The sequence below is a fragment of the Pavona decussata genome, unplaced genomic scaffold (assembly GCF_977016875.1).
Source record: "Pavona decussata unplaced genomic scaffold, jaPavDecu1.1 SCAFFOLD_330, whole genome shotgun sequence".
Lineage (NCBI taxonomy): Eukaryota > Metazoa > Cnidaria > Anthozoa > Scleractinia > Agariciidae > Pavona > Pavona decussata.
Genome location: NW_028145718.1, coordinates 1164684 through 1185767, shown reverse-complemented (window position 1 = coordinate 1185767; position 21084 = coordinate 1164684). Strand labels below are relative to the sequence as shown.

The 21084-nt window shown below is 35.6% G+C and overlaps 3 protein-coding genes and 1 pseudogene across 10 annotated transcripts in view; 2 read left to right on the top strand and 2 right to left on the bottom strand.

Annotated features, from left to right (window-relative positions):
• The window catches only part of LOC146453497 (RNA 2',3'-cyclic phosphatase ANGEL2-like), a 38073-nt gene extending 28625 nt beyond the window's left edge, over positions 1-9448 (bottom strand). For all 3 annotated transcript variants that reach the window (XR_014859486.1, XM_085096548.1, XM_085096549.1), the window contains exon 1: positions 9243-9448. Coding sequence is in view for 2 of the 3 variants with exons in the window: in XM_085096548.1 (XP_084952674.1) it covers positions 9243-9375 (133 nt within the window). In the remaining variant the exon portion in view is untranslated. The remainder of the gene's footprint in view (positions 1-9242) is intronic.
• On the top strand, positions 8-3314 carry LOC146453498 (uncharacterized; annotated as a pseudogene).
• Positions 9449-9544: 96 nt separating the features above from the next.
• On the top strand, positions 9545-12249 carry LOC146453496 (cyclin-H-like). Its single transcript, XM_085096559.1, has one exon. It carries the CDS (start codon positions 9633-9635, stop codon positions 10527-10529), a length of 897 nt encoding a protein of 298 aa, XP_084952685.1. The 5' UTR covers positions 9545-9632; the 3' UTR covers positions 10530-12249.
• A 764-nt stretch (positions 12250-13013) lies between these two features.
• Positions 13014-21084, bottom strand: part of LOC146453492 (guanine deaminase-like) — a 35030-nt gene continuing 26959 nt past the window's right edge. For 5 of the 6 annotated variants that reach the window (XM_085096551.1, XM_085096550.1, XM_085096552.1 and 2 more), the window contains 10 exons: positions 20047-20074; positions 19800-19907; positions 19245-19355; positions 18599-18696; positions 17663-17730; positions 17307-17456; positions 16238-16272; positions 15708-15791; positions 15284-15311; positions 13014-14541 (listed from right to left, as the gene is read on the bottom strand). In XM_085096551.1, coding sequence (XP_084952677.1) covers positions 14420-14541; positions 15284-15311; positions 15708-15791; positions 16238-16272; positions 17307-17456; positions 17663-17730; positions 18599-18696; positions 19245-19355; positions 19800-19907; positions 20047-20074 — 832 coding nt within the window. In that variant the 3' untranslated portion in view covers positions 13014-14419. Of the gene's footprint in view, positions 14542-15283; positions 15312-15707; positions 15792-16237; positions 16273-16299; positions 16354-17306; positions 17457-17662; positions 17731-18598; positions 18697-19244; positions 19356-19799; positions 19908-20046; positions 20075-21084 lie in introns of those variants that run through there. The other variant, XM_085096553.1, reaches the window with a different exon arrangement.

The window sequence follows — 21084 nt, the reverse complement described above, 5'->3', positions numbered from 1 at the left end:
TTCACAAGAATGTGTATATAGATGTATGCCTGAACTTTGGTTGAGAAAAGTTTTCCCTAAAACAGTTTTTGTGAGTACAGATTTACCTGACAATAGAATTCGAGTTGCAAAGAGCAAAATAGAACTTGATGAGTTACATGAAGATAGTACAGATATTTACAAATCCAATATAATAGAACGCTATAGCATCAGACCTAACAAAAATCCAATTATTGATAACTTATGTCTAGCTGAATTTGCTGCATATTATTACAAAGAATACAAAAATGATTGTGTAACAAGCGATGCACAACCTGAAATTCTTACAGATGATGTTATAGAATCACATGTTCAATTTAATACAAATGCAGATGTCATTAACTATTTACCATCCAAAATAAGATTAATAAACACAAACGAAGTTATGAAATGTAGAAAAACTAAGGCTGTATTACGGTATCATAGACCCAACAAAGTAAAAGAACCCGAAAAGTACTTTCACCACTTACTTATGCTGTACTATCCATGGCGTAATGAAGATAGTCTTATTGGCAATGAACAAACATACGCATCAAGATTTTATGAGCCGAAAGTGCAAGCTATTGTTGAACAAAAAAGAACAATATTTGAACCTGAAGCAGATGCTATAACAGAAGCATTAGAAGCCCTAAGAAATAGTGAAGTTAATAATTTTAGCCATTCCTTTGATTCTTTCAATGATCAAGAAAATGAAGACTTGCAATTAGATATGCAAAGTAATGTTGAAATTGATGACGAATCATTTAATGAACAAATTATTTCACATCTTTCTTCCAATTCTAATAGTGATAAAGTGTCTACAAATGCAACAATTACAAGTTATGTTCAACCAAGGGAAATTTCTGATGATCTATTACGTGAACATATAAGGTCGTTAAACGAGAAACAGCGTATTGCGTATGATAGTGTGCTACGCTGGTGTAGAAACAAAGTTAAAAATCTTCGTTCTTTAAAACCTTACGACATTAACCCAATATATCTTTTTATGACTGGAGGTGCTGGCTCAGGGAAAAGTCATGTAATAAATACAATATATCAGACAGCAATTAAAACATTTAGACAGACAACAAGCAATCCTGATCTGCCAACAGTACTGTTAATGGCACCCACTGGTGTTTCTGCAATACACATAGGCGGAACAACTATACATTCAGCGTTGGCTATCCCTAAAGAAACCGGTGACAATCTTCCAGCAATGTCTGACCAAAAGAAAACACAAATGAGACTTACACTGTCGGAATTAAAGCTTATTATAATAGATGAAATTTCTATGGTTTCTAACATTACTCTTCTTCATATACATCAAAGGCTAAAGGACATTTTTGGATCATCCAGCTCTAAACTATTTGCCGGTATAAGTATTATAGCTGTAGGAGATTTGTATCAACTACCACCTATACGGAGGAAACCTATTTTTGAAAAATTCAACAATGAGTGTTTCAATTTATGTCATCCATGGCATGTCTTCACGATGATAGAATTGAATGACATTATGAGGCAGAAAAATGATCGGCAGTTCGCCGAAATTTTAAACAGATTTAGAACAGCTTCACAAACTGAAGAGGATCTTAATTGTATTAATTCTCGAGTATTAGTCCCATCAACAAACAATTACCCCTTGAATGCACTTCACATCTGGGCAGAAAATGATCCTGTTAATGAACATAACAACAAACAACTTTTACAATTATCTACACCTTTGTTTGTACTTAGAGCAACAGACCAGTATCCATCAAATGTTACAAAACAAGATATTGACAAAGTATTATCAAGAGGGAGATCTGAAACAGGAGGGCTTGAATTTGAAGTGAAGATTAAAGAAGGTGCTAGAGTAATGCTTACTACAAATATTAATATTGCAGATAGACTTATAAATGGACAAATGGGAACTGTTGTTAAGATTCATGTCAATAAAAAAACACAAAAGCCAACTGTGGTTTATATAAAATTTGATGATAATGAAGCAGGAAGAACTTTAATACAAAACAGTAGTAGTATATTTGCTAGAGAAAATGCTGTTGTTCCTATTGAACAAGTATTATCAAAAATAAAAGTTTGACCAGGTAAACCATCGTCTCCAGAAGTACAGAGAATTCAATTTCCTATAAGTCTAGCTTGGGCATGTACAATTCATAAAGTCCAGGGTTTAACACTGCGAAATGTTGTTATAAGTTTCCATTTGAACAAACAAAGATCTTTTAACTATGGACAAGTATATGTTGCGTTAAGCAGGTCAACTTCACTTCAAGGACTTCATATTTTAGGAGAAATCAATACTAAACACATAAAAGCAGATCCTAGAGTACATAATGAATATGATAGATTAAGAAGTTTCAAGTTAGTAGATTTAAAAGACATTACACATTCAAATAAACGAAAGATAGAAGATAACAATTTAGTTGTAACATTATGCCTTTTAAATATACGCTCTCTAAGAAAACATAGTTCTGATGTTAAATGTGATGTAAATCTTTTGAAAAATGATCTTATAGCATTTACTGAGACTCAACTTTTACCTAATGATAACGATTCAGATATTATAGATAATTTATCTCCTTTTTCCTTATATAGGTATGATCATAATTCAGATAAATACTCAAGTTTAGCCATATGCATCAAAAAAAAATTTCATGTTACAAATCAAGAATACTACCCAACTTTAAATGCTGTTAGGTTTATGTTCACATTTAACAACCATAGATCACACGTAAATATTTCTCTCCTTTTAATTTATCGTAAAAATAACTCAAACATACTTGACCTTATTAATGGTATTGACTATTTAGTTAGAAGCAATCCTATCGATATAATCTTAGGAGATTTCAATATTAACTATTTTAGCAGAAACGACATGGAAGTACTCTCATCATTAATGCAGTCTTTGGATTATTTACAAATTGTAGCGATGCCTACATTTATTTCAGGTAGTTTACTAGACCATGTTTACATCAGACAAGCAAATAAACTTAATATCGATAGTTCAGTAATCAATGTGTACTACTCTGATCATGATGCAATAAAAATCACAATACGAATTTAAACTTCGCATTTACCGTTTCGTATTTGATAAATAATAGACTTCGTATCTCCAATACAGAAAATAATTCGTTAAATCAAAAAAGAATGTTAAAAACTTTGATATAATTTGATCTGATGAGACACAGAAAGGAGCCCGTCCATCCTTCCTAGCCGAGTGCCGATGTATTGTCATCAATGCATTCATGGATTCTGTTATCAAGTAAGTAGGATACAAAAAGGCTTTTTACTTTTTCTATATCAACGTTCGACTCCTTACTGTGATGTTTTGTTGAGCTCTCCCAGGTGGAAATCTTATTAAGATCTTGCAAGATCTTACAAGATCTTGTAAGAATCTTATAAGAATGAAAATAACACTAAGATCTTAATAAGATTTTGTTAAGAGTTGTTAAGATTTCAGATCTTAATAAGATCTTACAACACTTCTTAATAAAATCTTGATACAAACTATACAATCTTCAGCATTTTAAGATCTTACAAGATCTTACTAAATTCTTGTAAGATACTTATAAGAATCTTAATAAATATCCTCAACCTAACAATCAATAAGATCTTAAAAAGTTTTTAATAAGATCTTATCCATTTCTTAATATTTTCTTATTAAGATCTTGTAAAAATTGGTGACAAGATCTTATCAGCATTCTTGTTAAGATCTTAAGAATTAACTTACAAGAATCTTGTTAAGATCTTACTATAAATTAAAAATAAGATCTTAAACAGATTTTGATAAGATCTTACCTATTTCTTGATGTTTTCTTAAATAAGATCTTAATCCAAATTTGTACCATGATCTTACAACCATTCTGATTAAGATCTTACTACCTTACAATTATCTTGGTAAGATCTTAGCATAAATTAAGAATAAGATCTTTAAAAACAGTTCTTATGAAGATCTTGTAAAACAAAAACAAAAACTTCCTAATAAGATGTTAGTTCAATTCTTTATTAAGCTCTCATAATATCTTACAAGAATCTTAACAGTATCTAATAATAAATAAACATGCCAGCAAGACTCTCACACTGACTGTGATATACTCTTTACTAGTGTATTGTCATAATTTAACAATAAAATTTAGTTGTTTGTTGTGACATCATTGTACATCTTAATACTGTCTTCTTCAGTGTCCTAAGTTGATAAATGCTATGTAGACATGTGTGTTTCTAAACAAAGGCTTTAAAGATATGACTGTTAAGACTTACAGTTGCAGTTTACAGATTGTATTTAGATACAAAATCGGTCCTACGCTGAAACTCATTTGTGAAAACACTATTACTTACAAACCTTCTTTGATGAATCTCAACTCCATGTAATGCCAAAAAGAACAACAATGCTTTGAATCATAATTCGTACGACTTTCATGCACAATGCTAGTTTTTAAAATGAGCAAGAAAACGTGGAAAAAGTTAAACGTGGTGTCACAACAACACCGGCAGCCATCTTGGATTTCATTCGGGCTGGGAAGACTGGGCACCATTTTGGTCAGCAGATATGCCACTGCAGGCTCGGAGAAAGATCGTTTCATGTTAGATTTTAGGCGGGATTCAAGTATACAGCACACATTTCCTCTGGATTTTACCTCTGTTTAAGCTAAAAAAAATGATGGCTTCATGCAGCAAACTGTGGACAACCATTTTTAGAAAGAGGTAAGTTTCAACGCCAATCATTTTGTGAAAGACTGTATGAAAATGTGTGACCGTCCACGCGAATTACAGACAACGTGCATGCATTTGTGCTTCTTGAAGATTGTTGAGGTGGTCATTCCCTATTTAGTTTTAATATGAAGCCTTTGCAAACATTTTTACAGAGTAATTTGTAGCCGGGTTAAAATCATGACGGTCTTGGTATAAGCTAAAGTAAAAGACTTGAGTGATCGATCTTGATTTGGCGTGAAGATCAGTTTGTGATCTTCGTGGAGTGTATGACTCATTTACTCAGATCAGGAACTAACAAGATAATTTGTTACTGGTGAGAAACTCACTGCAACATTGTCTAAAAAGTTAATGGCAGCCTAGTGGTCATTGTGATCACTCAGAAGAACTGACTTAAAGTGCACAATTTTTCGGTTTTACTGTAGATTTTCAACTCCATTTTGTTGTCAAGGTTGGGACTCAAGACTGCAGCTTCAGAGTCAAGTCACCAAATCCTGCTCAATAAAGTCACTTATATTTATGACCGTTGGAGTCTATTTTAACTGATTTAATTTTGTTGTGAATGATGTGACTTCTGCTACTTCTACTCAGGAACAAATTATAATACTAAATAAAATTGTGTAACTTGCATAATGGCAGTATTTGATCAGTACTTGATATCATAGTTGAAAACAGTAAGCAAAGTAACAATCCTTTTGATCAATGCAATCATTTTTTCTTAAAGAGTGACCTATTTCACTGCAGGTGCAACTACAATGTAAGTTGCACCACCCAGACAGTCACATACAGTTAACAATGAAATCATCATAATCATTTTTTTGTACTTGAGCTTAGAATTTTCTTTTTACATCAGTTACATGTAAATTTAGACTTGGGTTTCCTATGAACAAGGCAGCCAGTGCTGAGTTGTCTGCATGTGCTGCTACAAAACATTGTGAGAATGCTGACTAAAGTAACCAGTCAATTATTTGTAGAATGAGATAACACTCTGTAGGTCAGGACATAAGTTAACACAACTGTCTTATTTTCCTGTACAGGTCCCTCTAGCCCTGGATGTGCAGCTAAATGAAATGTGGGAGAAGATTAATTTTTCAATATTTTATTGATTTCATAAGTTAGAGCTGGCAAGCAACACTTGCAAAGTAAAAGCACCTGTGGTATTTTTCTGAGCCACCACAAACTGTCAAAGTGCATGTTTAGAGCCAGTTGAACTGAGTGATCATCTGTGAGTTGTTGAAACGCTGCTCCCCTTTCCTCTGGGCCAATGTTGATTGAGCTAATTGGTGTGCACGTTGTCATTGCTTCCATTTTACTTTGCTAAGGAGGGGGAGGGAGGGAGATGCTTCTAACAAACAGTGTTTCAACATTTTGACGCCAATAGTAGGTTGCTGTTGGCATTTACTCAGAGGCAAATAGTAGATGTGACTTGACCAATGGGGGCATACACTTAATTAAAACCGTAGTTAATAAACAATTATCGTTCTTATTGGTGGCTTTTTTAGCAAGGAAAATAGCATCAAAAAATTATATCTTTTTTTTTTTTTAATTTTCTTGATTTCTCCACTGGGGCCATACAGGATAATTTCAAGCTTTCATGTTTTCTTGCTTTTAACATACAGACTGATTATTTATCTTAAATTCTTACTTAAACTCCTACTTTGTGATTATGTAGTCACTCAATTTAGGAAATTGTACAAGGGCATAGCTAGTGCATGTGAGTTGCTAAAACTTAAAATGTTGAAGTAGGAACTAGTGCTAAAAGCTTGTTAAGTCAAATAAACTTCATTTTTTGGTTCCAAAACATCTGAGTATGCAGCTCTTGTTGTTGATTTTGATGTTGATGTAGTGGAAACGCTTGCTAGAATGCTACAAGACTCTTGCGATAACTTGTAGGAATCTTGAAAGAGCTTAGAAAATTCAGGAACAACAAAAGATTTCTGTCAGTAAGATTATTGCAAGGTCTTGTAAGAATATATAAGATTTCTGCAAGATTCTTAAAAGATCTTGTACGAATCTAAAAAGATTGTGTAAGAGTCTTACAAGATCTTGTAAGAATCTTAAATGACTGTGTAAGACTCTTACAAGATCTTGTAAGAATCTTGAAAGATGGTGTAAGACTCTTACAAGATCTTGTAAGAATCTTAAAAGATTATGTAAGACTCTTACAAGATCTTGTAAGAATCTTAAAAGATTGTGTAAGACTCTTACAAGATCTTGTAAGAATCTTATAAGATTTCTATCAGTTTCTTACAAGATTCTTACAAGATCTTTTAAGATTTCTGTAAGATTTCAACAAGATCTTGTAAGAACCTTTAACATTTCAGTAAGATTTTGTCAGAATCTTATAAGAATTTGCAATATCTTACAAGTTCTTTTAAGAAACTTACAAGAATCTTACAAGTATCTTACAAGATTCTTGTAAGAATCTTACAAGAATCTTACAAGTATCTTACAAGAATCTTGGTAAGAGAATTACTAAGATCTTATTAAGAAACTTAATAAGAATCTTGTAAGATCTTGATAAGATTTCCACCTGGGCTAGAAGTTGATTGATTTGATTAATGCGTCGATGGATTGTATTATCAATTATGCAGAATACAAGTAGATTTTCTAATAAATTAATTTGTAAATGAACGAAATAGATCCGCTTTATGATTCCAGCCATTATTCTTTTCAGTCACTAGCGCAAGATATAATGAGTAGATGCTCAAGTATAAACTTCCTGAATAAATGTAATATAAAGATCCGGTACTTAGACGACGAACATAACTCATGGATCAATCTACCCAACAACAACAAACGAGGCTTCAGGAATTTTGGAAGACCACAAGAACTGCTTCAGAAAGGGAATTTTTAAACAATTAAACTGAGGACAATTCAAGCTAGCCCTTCCCGAGGGGGTGCTTCAAGTACCAATGTTCGGTTTGGCGCAAGAACTCCTTCGCGCTGTCGCCTATTGAAAAAGGCACAGGCGACAGTTTCAAGTTTGGAAAGAATTCTGCAAACCTGAAGTATCTCAGTGAAGCATAGTGTCCAGTGACAGACAATGGAATGAAATACATTGGGAAGCACTGTGTTAAGTTAAACTACTTGAATATCAAAGGCTACAAAGCTGTACGAGATGTCGGCATAACTCACATCGTTCAAAACTGCTTCAAACTGATATTTCTTGATATGGGGAAGTGTAACATCATGGATTATGATATTGATGGTATGCATATTATCAGCATTCATTGGCCTCCGTTGAAGAAACTCATTATACGAAGATGTGAACATATGACAGCTACAGGAATCAAGACTATTGCTGCACAATGCTGTAGTTCCCGGTAGTACTTACAAGTGCAAGAAATCTTAGAAAACTATAGATGAAGAAAAAATATTACTGTATTCAAAAGTATGTGTACATGGATAAAGCATTTGTTCAGTCTGTTTTTTTTTTTTTTTTTTTGCTTGGTTTGTAGAGTAACTTGCAGCTCCAATACAGTGAGTTGTGCTATCTTCTTGATAACTACGGCGTGAAGAGGAAATTAAACTATGTAGTACATCGTCACGTACCTGGAACTGACAAGGAGCAAGCGACCATATCGTTTTAATGTTTTAGATTCAAATGTACTGTTTACAGAAAGAAAATTAACCTTTTGAAGGGGTAAATCGAAAGGATAAGTTCCAAGAACTACTCGACAGTTTAAATGATAGAAAATGGACAGCTCGCGGTATTGACTGCGGACCAGATTGTGCTTCGCAGTGCGAAGAGCCAGGAAACCTGCGCTGCAGACTTCGTCGAACTGATGCCTAAACTTTATTGGAAATCCACTCCATAAAAAAATTCAAAGTCTGATTGTCAATTTCTACTTAAAGTTTACGTGTTCATTAAGTAAAGCTTTTTGTCTTCAACAATAATATTATCTTCTGTCTTCTGAGTCAGATAATGTAATCTGCCCCGGGTCATGACGTTTTCCGAAAGCAATTACCGTTATGATCTCAGGATAGCTGTGAAGCGTACAATGGAAATAAATCAGGAATAGCATCACGCGTAAATGCCAGTATAGGCATCTTGTTTGGGAAAAAGAAGCGATGACGATGAAGACTCACAATTCTATGGTTCCTATCTTGAGATTTCCTGCGTCGATTTATCGATATAATTTGACTGACAATATCTTTAGTATTGACTTGAGTATTTAATAACTAGAGCTGAAATTTTTGGACTTTGCAAAACTTTATCCTGTTCCTCCTACAAATGTGCGTAAGCTTATGTACAATCGTGAACAAAACGAGCGAAACTAAGTGCAAAAAATACGCGCACAACTAAGCTTATTAGACCTTCCAGCTAGAAACAAACACGCTCAATGTATGTAGGTGGTTTTGAAGGACAGATTTTCTATTCAGTCGAAACAACAAAAAGGGAGAGGGGACGAATTGTCGGTATATGGTTTTCGAATTCTACATGTATCCACAATTTTTATCCATAGTAAGCTTATAGTTTGCTGATGAAGCCTATTTCTTGAAGCTACAACGCTAAGCTTGATAAAAACACAAACCTTGGTTCAACGACTCATCTCTTCTCATGGATGCCTCTCCAAGTCGCTCTGTTTCAGCCATTGGTGACGTTTCTTTTTCCTGATACCTACACTTCTTGGCGGCAGGGTTGAAGAAAGGATTTAGTGATTTCATCGTCGTTTCATCACCCAGCCAATCACTCGATCGACCAAATCGACCTTCAACCCGCGAAAACTGGCGTAAAATAGCACATTCGTCATGTAAGACTACCCAAAAAATTATCTGTTTACGACAAGAATACTTGAGGACATTATATGGTGGCTTACATGCAAGAGCAGACGCAAGCGTGCTTGGGTGAAAAACTGACAAAACTCCACAGGTCTTTTCCTTCAAAACATCGATCAGTTTCTTGACGGAAAAAAATCTGAATTATGTTTCACACCAGTACTCAGAGAAAGCACTGGACGTTTACAAGTAAAAGTGAGTTGATTGGTATCCATCAGGGAGTGAACAATGTTTATTGTGAGCGTTTCCGCGAAAATCTTCCCGCCAAAAAAGATGTGAGCTTTCTGACTGTTGACGAGGAAAGAAGTTTGATTGAATACTACCAAATAGTTTTGATTGAAGTTTGTGACAAGTTTAAGCCTCCAGTACCCAGCTCTGCAGTAACAGCAACAGCCGTGGCGTACTTAAAGAGATTCTACTTGAAAACTTCAGTTATGGATCACCCTCCGAAAGAGATGTTCTTGGTGTGTTTATATATGGCTTGTAAAGTAGAGGAACATAACATTTCAGTGGATCGATTTGTGGAAATTCTTCCCGCAGACCGGAGGGAAAAGACCAAGGACTTTATTCTGGCTCATGAACTGCTGCTTATGCAACGTTTGAACTTTCATTTGACGGTTCACAACCCGTATAGGCCCATGGAGGGGTTCATTATTGATATCAAAACAAGAGGCCTAATGTTGGGAGACCCAGAAAAATGGCGTCCTTTAGCAGAAGAGTTCCTTCGCAAAGCGCTTCTGACCGATGTTTCTTTGCTTTATTCCCCATCACAGATCGCTTTAGCAGCACTCTTCAGTGCATCAAAGGGTGCCTTAGGTTCTTACATTAAAGAAAGCCTTGGAGAACACCACCAACATGTTCTGAGCCAAATTGAGAACATAGCCACTATTGTTACTGGGCAGGTAAAGTCTACAGTGAGTAAGGAACAAGTGAAGAGCTTAGAACAGAAACTAAAAGGTTGCCGAAATCCTGAGAACAATCCGGACAACAAACTGTTCAAGAAAAAGAAAGCAGATAAGGAGAAACCTATGGATGAAGGTTGACATACTACAATGTGGAAAATGTGGAATTTATTTTGCATAAGTCAGCCAAGTTACAGGCCATGCTACATCACTTTCTTGGAATTATATTATACCTATCATCAGCCATTCCCTGAGAGGGGTGGACCTCGGGGAGGGGAGTTCCCTCTAAAAAGTGCTAATTTGCCCCTCTTGGAAGGGGACCTACATGTAGAACAGTCAAATTAGAAAATTGCCCCTTCTAGAGAGTCATCACTAAAAAGGATATGAACTTAATGACCAAGGCCCAGTTGTTTGAAAGCCGATTAGCGCTACTCCATGATTAAAACAGTTTTCATCTCATTGTTATGATTATAACAGTTTTCATCTCATTCGTTGCAAATATTTCTAACATTTAATTTTAAGCTAAAGTTAAAGAAAAGTCGTAGTTGAAACTGAAAGGCAGGAATTTTTTGGAGAAAGCTTTATCAAAGTTCACATTAACCCTGGGTTAGCCTAATCGTGGTTTAGAAAACTGGGCCCACTCAAGGCAATTTCCTCCACTTTTGCCCCAGGCCATCTGTGTTCAGTGTCATCTTCATTGAACACATCTCAAGAACTGTGGTACCGATATACCACATCTTACATATATCACACTGGATCATTGGATGTATATGCACAACAACACCTGAGCTCACAGAATCCAAAATTGTCGAGCTCTTCAAGCAAACAGCACAAGCCCAGGTCTGTTTGTTCTTCATTAACAACGACTGCAATATATGTGAAGCTTCTTGTTTAACAAAGGCCCCCATGTATGCTTCCCCACAGAACAAAGCCAAGAAAACAAACCTCCTTCGTTCCTCTCCTTTCCAGGCAAATTATCAATCAAATCTCCCTACAGTATCTCTCTCCCCTCCCAACCAGGACATAGCTGATGATAGGTGCATAATTAGACATGAGCATAGAAACAGCAAGACTCGTTCCATCCAAGGGGAAGGGGAAGGGGATTTGGGTGGGAGGTACTCGCACTGCCCATCCAGACTCCTTGGATAATTTTTTCATTTACGCATAGCAAATCGATGTCTTGAGCACTGACCGTATCAATTTCAATGCATCTCAAAATTACCTAAGAATTAAGCGGGGGAGGTGGGGGGGAGGATGGAACATTAAAAGTGAGAGATAATTTCTTAATCACCAAAGAACATTAAACATTTTGAGTTCTCCATGCAACTGTAATTTGAGGAAGGCATTACCTTCTAGAAGAGGTCTTTGTGCCCCACTTTAACCACTGGAACTTGTTGTCAGAGGTAGCTGAGATGTAGTGACAAAAAAAAGTCATGTGCAGACAATGATGATGCAATGGAGAACAGCTTTTTACAATGTAATGTCTTTCAGTGTAATGGATGCCGATCATACAACAGTCATATCATCAGGCTAGTAGTCTGGTTTTAAACTGGATAGGTTTGTTTCTTCTTAAAGCAGACTATACAGACATGGTTTGAACATTTGCTTTACACGTATAGTACTAAAATGCAAAGCATCAAACCATTACTGATGCCGATTTTCTTGTAGTAGATTTCAACAACCTTGCCAACACTTATATAAAGTAAGAGGTAATCCTTTTTCACTTAAAAAAAAACCACAAAGAAGGAATTTCTAAGAAAAAAGATACACACCTTGTTTCAGAACTTGTTTCTATAATACATTTTGGAGGTTGTTTTCTTGTGTATTTACAGTCTAATAATATAAATCCTAGAGGAAATGGCTTGTGTTATTGCATTTCTTATTAAATAAGTATTGGATTTTAATTTCCTTCCTTGGCTTTACATTCAAACGTCTCCTCTGCTTCAAAAACAAAGGAAACAGATGTTTGCATGTAGGTTCTCTCTTTCCTGGCATTTCTTTCCACAGTGTTACATTCAAAGATACCAAAGTACACAGCTCCTCAACACATTGAAAATAATTGAATGTAAATAGCCACTGTTTCTAAAGAACCTTTCACAGAGCTGGACTGTGCTTTTATTAGCAAATTTATCAATCGTACTGGGCTGCTACAATGAAAAGGTAATTTCATCCGATATCATGTAACTACAATACTTTTGCTTCTAGCTATCTGAAAACCAAAAGATGTGGAATTTACAGAAGGTTTCAGGAAATTTGGTTATCTTTTGCTGAAAGCATGTATTTGTGTAAGATAAATAAAAGGTTTTTTCCCTTAAACCTTTTTAAGCCTAACAGTGATCAGCATCAAATTTCTCCTTGTAACCCAAGTTTAATTTTCTTGATATTTTAATAACTTCTCCCCAGTACTTTTATGTGAAAAGTATGGGGACAAGATAGAAAAAAATTAGGTTAAAAGACCTTCAATAACCTAAAAAAATTCTGTTTGAGCAGATCTCACTACAGTCTGTTAATGTTTTGAACTCCCATAGACTGATTAGAACCTTTTCAAGCAGTGGGGAAACCCCACCCCCCCCCCCCCTCCCCAACACACACCTTCAGACCTGATCAGAGCCACTAAGCGCAATGTTCAGTTTACATCATTTTATTCAAGATGGTATAAAGAGTTACAAAATAAAAAAGTTCTAAAATATCTTGTATGATGCCACAGACAAACACATTGCCGAGTCAGTATTCATACAAATGCACAGCATATTAAATGTGTCTATGGTATGGTATGGTAATTTTATTTAGACATGGTAAATCCTTCAGCAAATATTATAAAGAGATAAAAGATAACCAAAATCATACCTAACTAAACTAACTAACCTAAACTACTGTTAACCACATATTATAAGCTGCTTTACAAGGATGCCGTGTTAAAACTCATTCAAAACTGTGGTGACCTAGATTAAATTTAAAATCATGTAACGGACTACTTACACAATAACCTGCTTTCTACCACTAAAACTTTATTAAACAATGGGAAATGAGGTGATGGTATGATACTTTCAAGACTGGGTCTGAGACAAGTTCAGGGAGGAAGTCTGGATTACAGTTGAACCCGCATTAAGTGGTCACCCTCGGGGAATGACTAAGTGACCACCTGACACAGGTTTCACAGAATGTATCAAACACAATAAACACAACATTTTATATAACATTTGATAACTTAGAGAATAGTTTATACTATTATTTCTGTAATTAGGTTTAATTTTCAATATTTGTAAATAATTATGCAATTCAGCCTTTAGACCGTGAGGTGATTTTAACTCTATCTACATTGTATCTGAAAAGCATTCACGACAAAGGAGAACATGGTATAGAAACAGACTATAGAAAATTAACACTATTTTATCCTAGTGTCAGTAATTGCAGGTCATTAGAAGGTCAATTGCCTGGCACACTATTTGAATTTGAGTGGTTTCCTTTTACAAAGTGACCGTTCAAAACGGGTCAAGACAACAGAAACAGCTCGTTGGGACTTTATAGTAAAGGTGATAGAGGTCAAAATTACTTTTAATTAAGGGACGTTATTTTTGGGTCTTTGCCACTTAATACATAAGCAGGTTTGACTGTACTTTCATGGTACATCATCATGCCAATCACAAATATATTGCCTGGGTAAAGAATGATTCCATATTGAAGTTACTCTGATGATGGGATTTTGGGAGTATGCAAGTGACGGTCTACTTTAGAAATGCATCACCAAGATGCTGGTCAGATTATAGTATCCTTTTATGAATAGCAACCAGGAAGTGGAGAATCCTACATAGATTATAAACAGAAATTAGTCTCTTCTCCTAAGTTGTACACTGTAACACTTCATTTCCACAAGCAGTCCTATCCTTAGCTGTTTTCTTAATATTCAATTTAAAGACTGAATTACTGAAGTTTCTGTCTGATCCTATTAGGTGGTAAATTTTCACTCAAAACTGTTTCTTAGTTTTGTGTCCTGTTGGACATGCATTTCTTTGTACATGTTAAATTTATGTTCACTGGTAAAACTGGATGTCTATTCCTTGCTTTCTTTTACAGGAAAACTGAGGAGATACCAGAGTTGTTCCTGCCACAGGACGTCCAGCCACAAAAACCTGGAGAATGTTCCTGTCATCACCTAGGCAGAAGTAATAAATAAATAAAGTATATATTACAAACGACTGTAAACAGATAACACTAATCACACATCAACAATTGTTTGCGTTTATTTAATTTTACAACAAATGAACAGGGTTTTCAAACTGTGCGCCTTGGCAAAGTTTTATTCAAGTCTCAAAATTTTGGTATTAGCTTTGCATATAAGGTGCTGTCTAATGGAATTGCCATATGATTACAGGTTATAGGTAAAAATTAGTTACAAACAAACAATTAGGTAGTGACACCCATGTAACCACCCATGGTTACTGCAATAACAAAGGGTTGAACATTTGAACAAGAGGTTTAGGGGAAGATGCATTAATGAGACTGGGGAGATCTTGGAAAAAGTTGCACTTCTTGGGAAAGTTTAATCAGAAGCACCATACAGGGATTGAAACAATTTTGAGGAGACTGTGAGCAGTCTTTGTCTGTTGGCTGACTGTAAAACATTTGTTGAAGCATTTGGTTGACCTTTTACAGCAGTGGGCCTTGGATTAAACATTGTAAATACATGTAGCAAAATGAAGTCTGGCTCAATCTCAGGGAGTCCCCCCATTTCACTGGATCTCAGTTTTTTTTTATTATCATATCTCTGAGATTAAAAAGGTTAAATTTGTTTTGACTTTGACCGGAAGTGGTTATCAGTTTTAAGTTTTTCTTTTTTTGTCATTGTCAGGGGTCAAGTGATGTTAATATCTCATAATTTATAAAGTACAACTCACCAAGGTAAAAGAACTTCTGAATAACATCCTGAAACAGACAACAACGGGAGTAATAACCATTTAATCGTCAAACACCCATTAAACACATGATGGAAACAGGAGTTTTATAAACTTTAGAAACATAGAATTGGCTTTAAATTACTAGCTTGCCAATACAGCAAAATAATCTGGTGGATGATCACTTGCTTACCAGGCTTGCAGAGAAGCGACAAAAGAGAAAGGTGAGGCAGCAACAGCTTGAGCTCCCTACTCCTTTGCCTGCAATCACTGCAGACACTACTGTCACTCCAGAGTAGGATTATACAGTCACTCCAGGAAGTGCCCTACAACACAGCAACTACCACTGTGCTCTGAGGCATACAGATGCCAACCAGTACATGGCCTCTGTTTAGAGGTAAGAAACTAGAAGGAATCATAAAAATACCTCAAGGGTGTCAAATTCAAAACAATCAAAGGGTGTGTCCTCAGCATCAGGGTCAATGAACAAGGCATCAAACTCTTTGCCAACCTGTGGATCATCAGTAGCATTTATTTAATAAACAATGCATAATTAAATTCATTAATTTTAAACTATGACCTACACGCTAACACGCACAGAAAACACATCAGATAAAAATACAGAAAATTAAAAACAGTATGTACACAAGCTAAGATTTTGGCTCTAGTCCTGGATAAAACCAACAGTTAAGGTTGGTGCATACAGCAATAATATTATAGTACATTGGAATATTAACCTTGATCTTAATCTTGTTCCCAGATCTCACTGCAGGTTTGGAAATGTGAAAATGTACCGGTACAAAATTACCTCGATCTATTCAACGATCTGCAATGTACATTCAACAGTTGACACACTGTTAAAGGTGATGGGGAAGGTTGGTAGTCACCTGAAATGTGTTTTTTATTTACCACTTTAACAAATAATTAATAGATCACAAATTTTTGCAGTGTTCTTACCTCAAAGTTACCAATCCTGTCACTTAATCCTAGGACTTAAAAAATATATATACTTTGTTTACCTTCGACAAGAGATTATAGCACAAGGAGCTGGTGGGGCTGGGTATTGGAAACATCTTAAAACATTTGAAAGAAATTTAAGTCAAACTGAAGATAGTTAACATTAATATGGTTACAAATCCCAGCTGTCAGGAGGTAGTAAGCACGGCTAAGGAGTTGAACTCCGGAATACCAATATTGAAAACACAACTCCAGCTACAAGTAGAAGTCAGGGTAGGACTTGAACCTGGGGCCTTGAGGTTTCAAGTCAAGTGCCACAACTGCTTGGCTATGTGGGTTGTTCACACTTCACTTTTGATTCACAGAACCTATGCTAACATACATAACAACAGAGCTTCATAGTCCAAAATAAGGAGGATATAAAAAAGTTAAACTGTGAGGATACCAAAAACGTTTTATCCATGACTCAGAATTTTAGGGTTGGCATACAAAAATAAAAGGGACTTATCTCAGGGTATGACAAGTTCAGAACTGATTAGTCACTGAAAGTGGACATCACCTGGCAAGAATAATCAGGGCATGTATGTTGTAGGTTAAAATGAATCCCAGGTTAAAATGATTTCAACCTAGGTTGATTTGTATTTTCCTTTGTTTCAAATGTAAATTACCCAACCTTAACAAAGGAAAATACAAATTAACCTAGGTTGAAATCATTTTAACCTGGGATTCATTTTAACCTACAACATGTACACATGAAGTGACTGATATGCACATGAAGAAGGATGTTGGAGGCAAAATTCAAGAGGACAGGAATGTCCAGGTCATCAGCTGGCTTGCCTAAGAACAGGCTTCCTTAAGTTATGTTTACTTTTAAAAAGGTCTTTTGCCTTGCATGGGCCTCATGGCCAGTTTTGGTTGGTGTAGGAGTCAGTGTATTAAATCAAAAAATATTTGTTGTCAGTAAACAACTAATTAAACTTAGTAGTCTTTAATTTACAAATTGATCAAGTACTTTAAGAATGCTCCCTTTTCTTTTTATCAGATGTGTATAGCTCTGTATTTTTCTCACCCTCGCTGCCTCCAAGAGTAGCCAGTTTGAAGGCATCTTTGTATGTCAGAGTAACATAAGATTCAGGTTTGTCAACAGCCACAACATTTGATGCTGTGATACATTGACGGATAGCATCTAACATTGAGGGAGAGTGTCCTCCAGATACATCTGTTGAGTAACACAAAGAAAGGTAATGGCTGGGAAAGACGAGGAATCCAAGTTCACATGACTTAACCTTTAGGTGAAAATATCTCCACTGAGGCTTGCTGAGTCACTTGGCAGAATTTAACAGCACCAGTTCAAAACGGAAGAATTTTAAAAACTCTACTGTTACAGTCATGAAAGATCCATTATAGACAAAACAAGTATGTTACCTGTACCAAGGCCAACTTTTAATTTCCTGTCCAACAAATGACGAACATCAGCAGCCCCACTTTTTAAACTAATAGGACAAACAAACAAATAAATCAATTTTAATCAATAATTTAGATTTTGATTAAGCCATTTTGTCACCAAATCACTAAATGATTCACTATTTGGTGGATCTCAATAATATTGGCTGTGTTGATGCAGGCCACCAATTCAAGAGAGCCAGGCTCTGTGTTTTTTGCCTAGCTAACACCTAACTGCTCATAAATTGATCCCACCAAATTGTGTCTTCAAGAAAAACAAAACAGAACAGAAAATCACTTGAAGACTGTTTGTATGAAGACAAACCTTTTCCTGCGTGCCTTGTCGGTAATTTGAGCAAAACATTTGTGAATATGGCATGAAAAAAATATTTCGTGCTTGACTTTCATCTTTACAGCACACACATATACCAGTACGATATGCTTTGCCGTTGGCAAATTTGTGAAAACCCATCATGATTAAAAAGAAATCTTAATTGGTCAAACTGACTTGTTCAGTCTATATTTGAAAAATACTAAGTGGTAAAATTGAAGAACAGCACCCAATAAACCTATCAGCTGCCAGTCAGCCGACAAACAGCTGACTGACTGTTGGTCTTATTCATATTTTGCAAAAAGGAGATTAACCAGTAGATCACCAATGTGCAGTCCCAGAAAACATCCATACTCCCCCCACTGAAGGATTTTTGTTTTGCACCCCCTCCCCCCCCCCAGGAAATTCCAGTTTAGCTTCATTCTTTGCTTCTAAAATCTTGACTTTTAAGACCCCCTCCCCCTAGGAATTCCTGATGACCTTGGGTATGGATTTTTTTCTGGAACTGCAAAATAGAAACTCAACTCTTGGAAAGGCACTGCTCCTGCCTACTACAGTACATTAGAAGTGAGTTGAAAGAGACTTACTCAAAATTTGAGCCTGGACAATGGGATACACCAGTGCCATGTGACAACATAACGTCAATCTCTTCCTCACTAACATAAATACAGTGAGCAAGGTAGGTCTAGAATCAATGATTAGAAGTTATATCATCTATTGTAAGTTACAACACTGTCTTGGGATCTTTTGTGTTTTTACCTGTGACCTATTTTATGGCTAAAAACAGATTTTGCAATTTGTGGGAGTTGGATGTCCATAAGTGACCACTATTGTTCAGTTGTGTGTCTGTAACTGTCTGTTACTGCCATGGAGTTCATCCTCAGAATACATCATCATCATCATATATCAGAATAATGTGGAGTGATCTTTCAAACAACAAAAACCACAGCCGGATCTGGATGAACAAATCCAAGTAACCTCTTAGAAATGAATCTAGACTGTTATACTCAATGAGTTTCTCTTGCAGCATAATGAAAATTAGCAGTATTAAAGCAGTCAAAACATTGTCAGCTTCATCAATATCAATGACACTGTATCATGTAACAAAATGATCATGATACACTCATTTAAAGCACGTTATAAAACATTTATTCATTTAAAATGGTCAGCCTTGACAGCTTATTGCCAGAAAAGGATCTGGGTATCCTATGGAGTATGACATAAGCTAATTACCTTGTCTGTTAAAATCCCACATTCCTCACACATTTTAGCCAAATTTTCAGTTTGTGAAAACTCATCATAGTTCCAGTCCCTCAGCTCATTCTTGATTTCACGCAGGTGGCCCTGTCAGTACAAAATTAAAATACGTCAGTAAACAAAATGTAGAGAGTATATAAGTCCAGGGCTTATCTTTGTTCATTGGACTCTGAGGAGTTTTTTTTTTTTTTTTTTTTTTTTTGGGGGGGGGGGGTGGGGGGTGTTTTCTCATGCCATTTGACTTTCTAGTTTTTACTTACTCGAACGCAAAGCGACTGACCTGAAGATTTTTACTATAACTGAACGACGGTTAAACTCAACTGAACTTGTCATGAATAATAAATTATGAATGGCTTAAATATCCGTAGCGGTTCACAAATTCTGCACGCTTTTATAGCTTAATATTATTATTCTGAGTGGTTCACACATTCTGCACGCATCTAGTATTACAACATGGAGTGGGGGGTTAATATTGGAGTGAATTTTCTGGAACAACACAATGTATGGCACAATATATAAACTGAAACTAACCTGAATAGGTACATCATATTTTTTTGCCAGCTTGCCATGAGTTGTCATGAGTGATTTAGTACACTGAGCTGTTCCCCTTGGGCTGATAGCAGGAGTTAGGAGAGCATTCTGTCAACCAAACAGAACTCTTCATTGGACTAATTCACATCAAAGTTATGGCCTTTATACTGAGTCATGAGAATTTCATTTAATTAGTTCCTTATCAAAAAATAAACAATAACTGCTAAAAAATATGTCTTTCACTCACATTCATGTTTATCACATGCTTGATAAATCTGCAGAGTTAAATTATTTAAATCTGTGTTTGTTAACTCTTCTTACTACTTCTTATAGATTACATATTACTGAATACTGTCCAAAGAGTTCTTTTGGATGTAACAGTACTGTAGACCGTAAATGAAATGTGAAGATGCCTTAAATTGATAAAAATGTGATCAATAAAAAACGTTTAATTTGTGCTTTTGCTCTAAGAATGTATTATGACTCGCACCCATGTATTGCCTTAACCTGGGTAACAGATGGAAAGAGGAAACAAGGTCCTCTGCAAGAGACATGGAGAAGGACAGTGGATGGGAGCTTAAAGGGGCAGTGTCACCTATTTTTTCATGTGTCACTTTGAATATTTGCTCAGACATGTCTGATAAATTGAAAATTGTCATAATTTTTATTTTTAAAACAATGTCTTTCAAAACAACTCCATTTCCCTGTGTATAGCCAGAACCAGCGTCACAAGGTCAATTATTCAAGAGTATGGCATTCCAGGATTACCACAAAGTAACAAAATTATACTATTGGTGCAAAAAAAATTCACTAGCAGGTCAAACATGGCACCCACTCAGATGTCACCAAAGAAGGCTAAGTTTCTATTAAAAGGAGATTTGACCGTTAAATAGCTCTTGTGATCATGGATGTTAAATTTTAATTACAGCGGTTACCAATAACACGCGACCTGCCGTCTTCAAAAGAGTCGGATAAAGTTACGTTTTGGCGGACGTCAATCAAAGAAAAGCCGTTGAAATTATTTTGAATTCAGACAAGATTCCCAGGTAACCCGGCAAGAAAGTAAGAATTTTACCTCGCTAAGAGAAGGTCAACTTTATTTAAACTATTGTTTTCCGAGCCAGATCAAGGGAAAATAAAAGGTATATTTGAATTAAAAATTTTAATTTTCACTGCACATGATTATTGCTCACTTGCACGCGTCGCTGATTTGCAAATTATTACGGGTAGCAATTAAAATGTTAAAAAATACGGCTTCATCAAAACAATGCCCATTCTTTTAGCT

Excerpts from the sequence above, each read along its gene's own strand:
- LOC146453496 (XM_085096559.1), top strand. The coding sequence starts at position 9,633 with ATGTTTCACACCAGTACTCAGAGAAAGCACTGGACGTTTACAAGTAAA.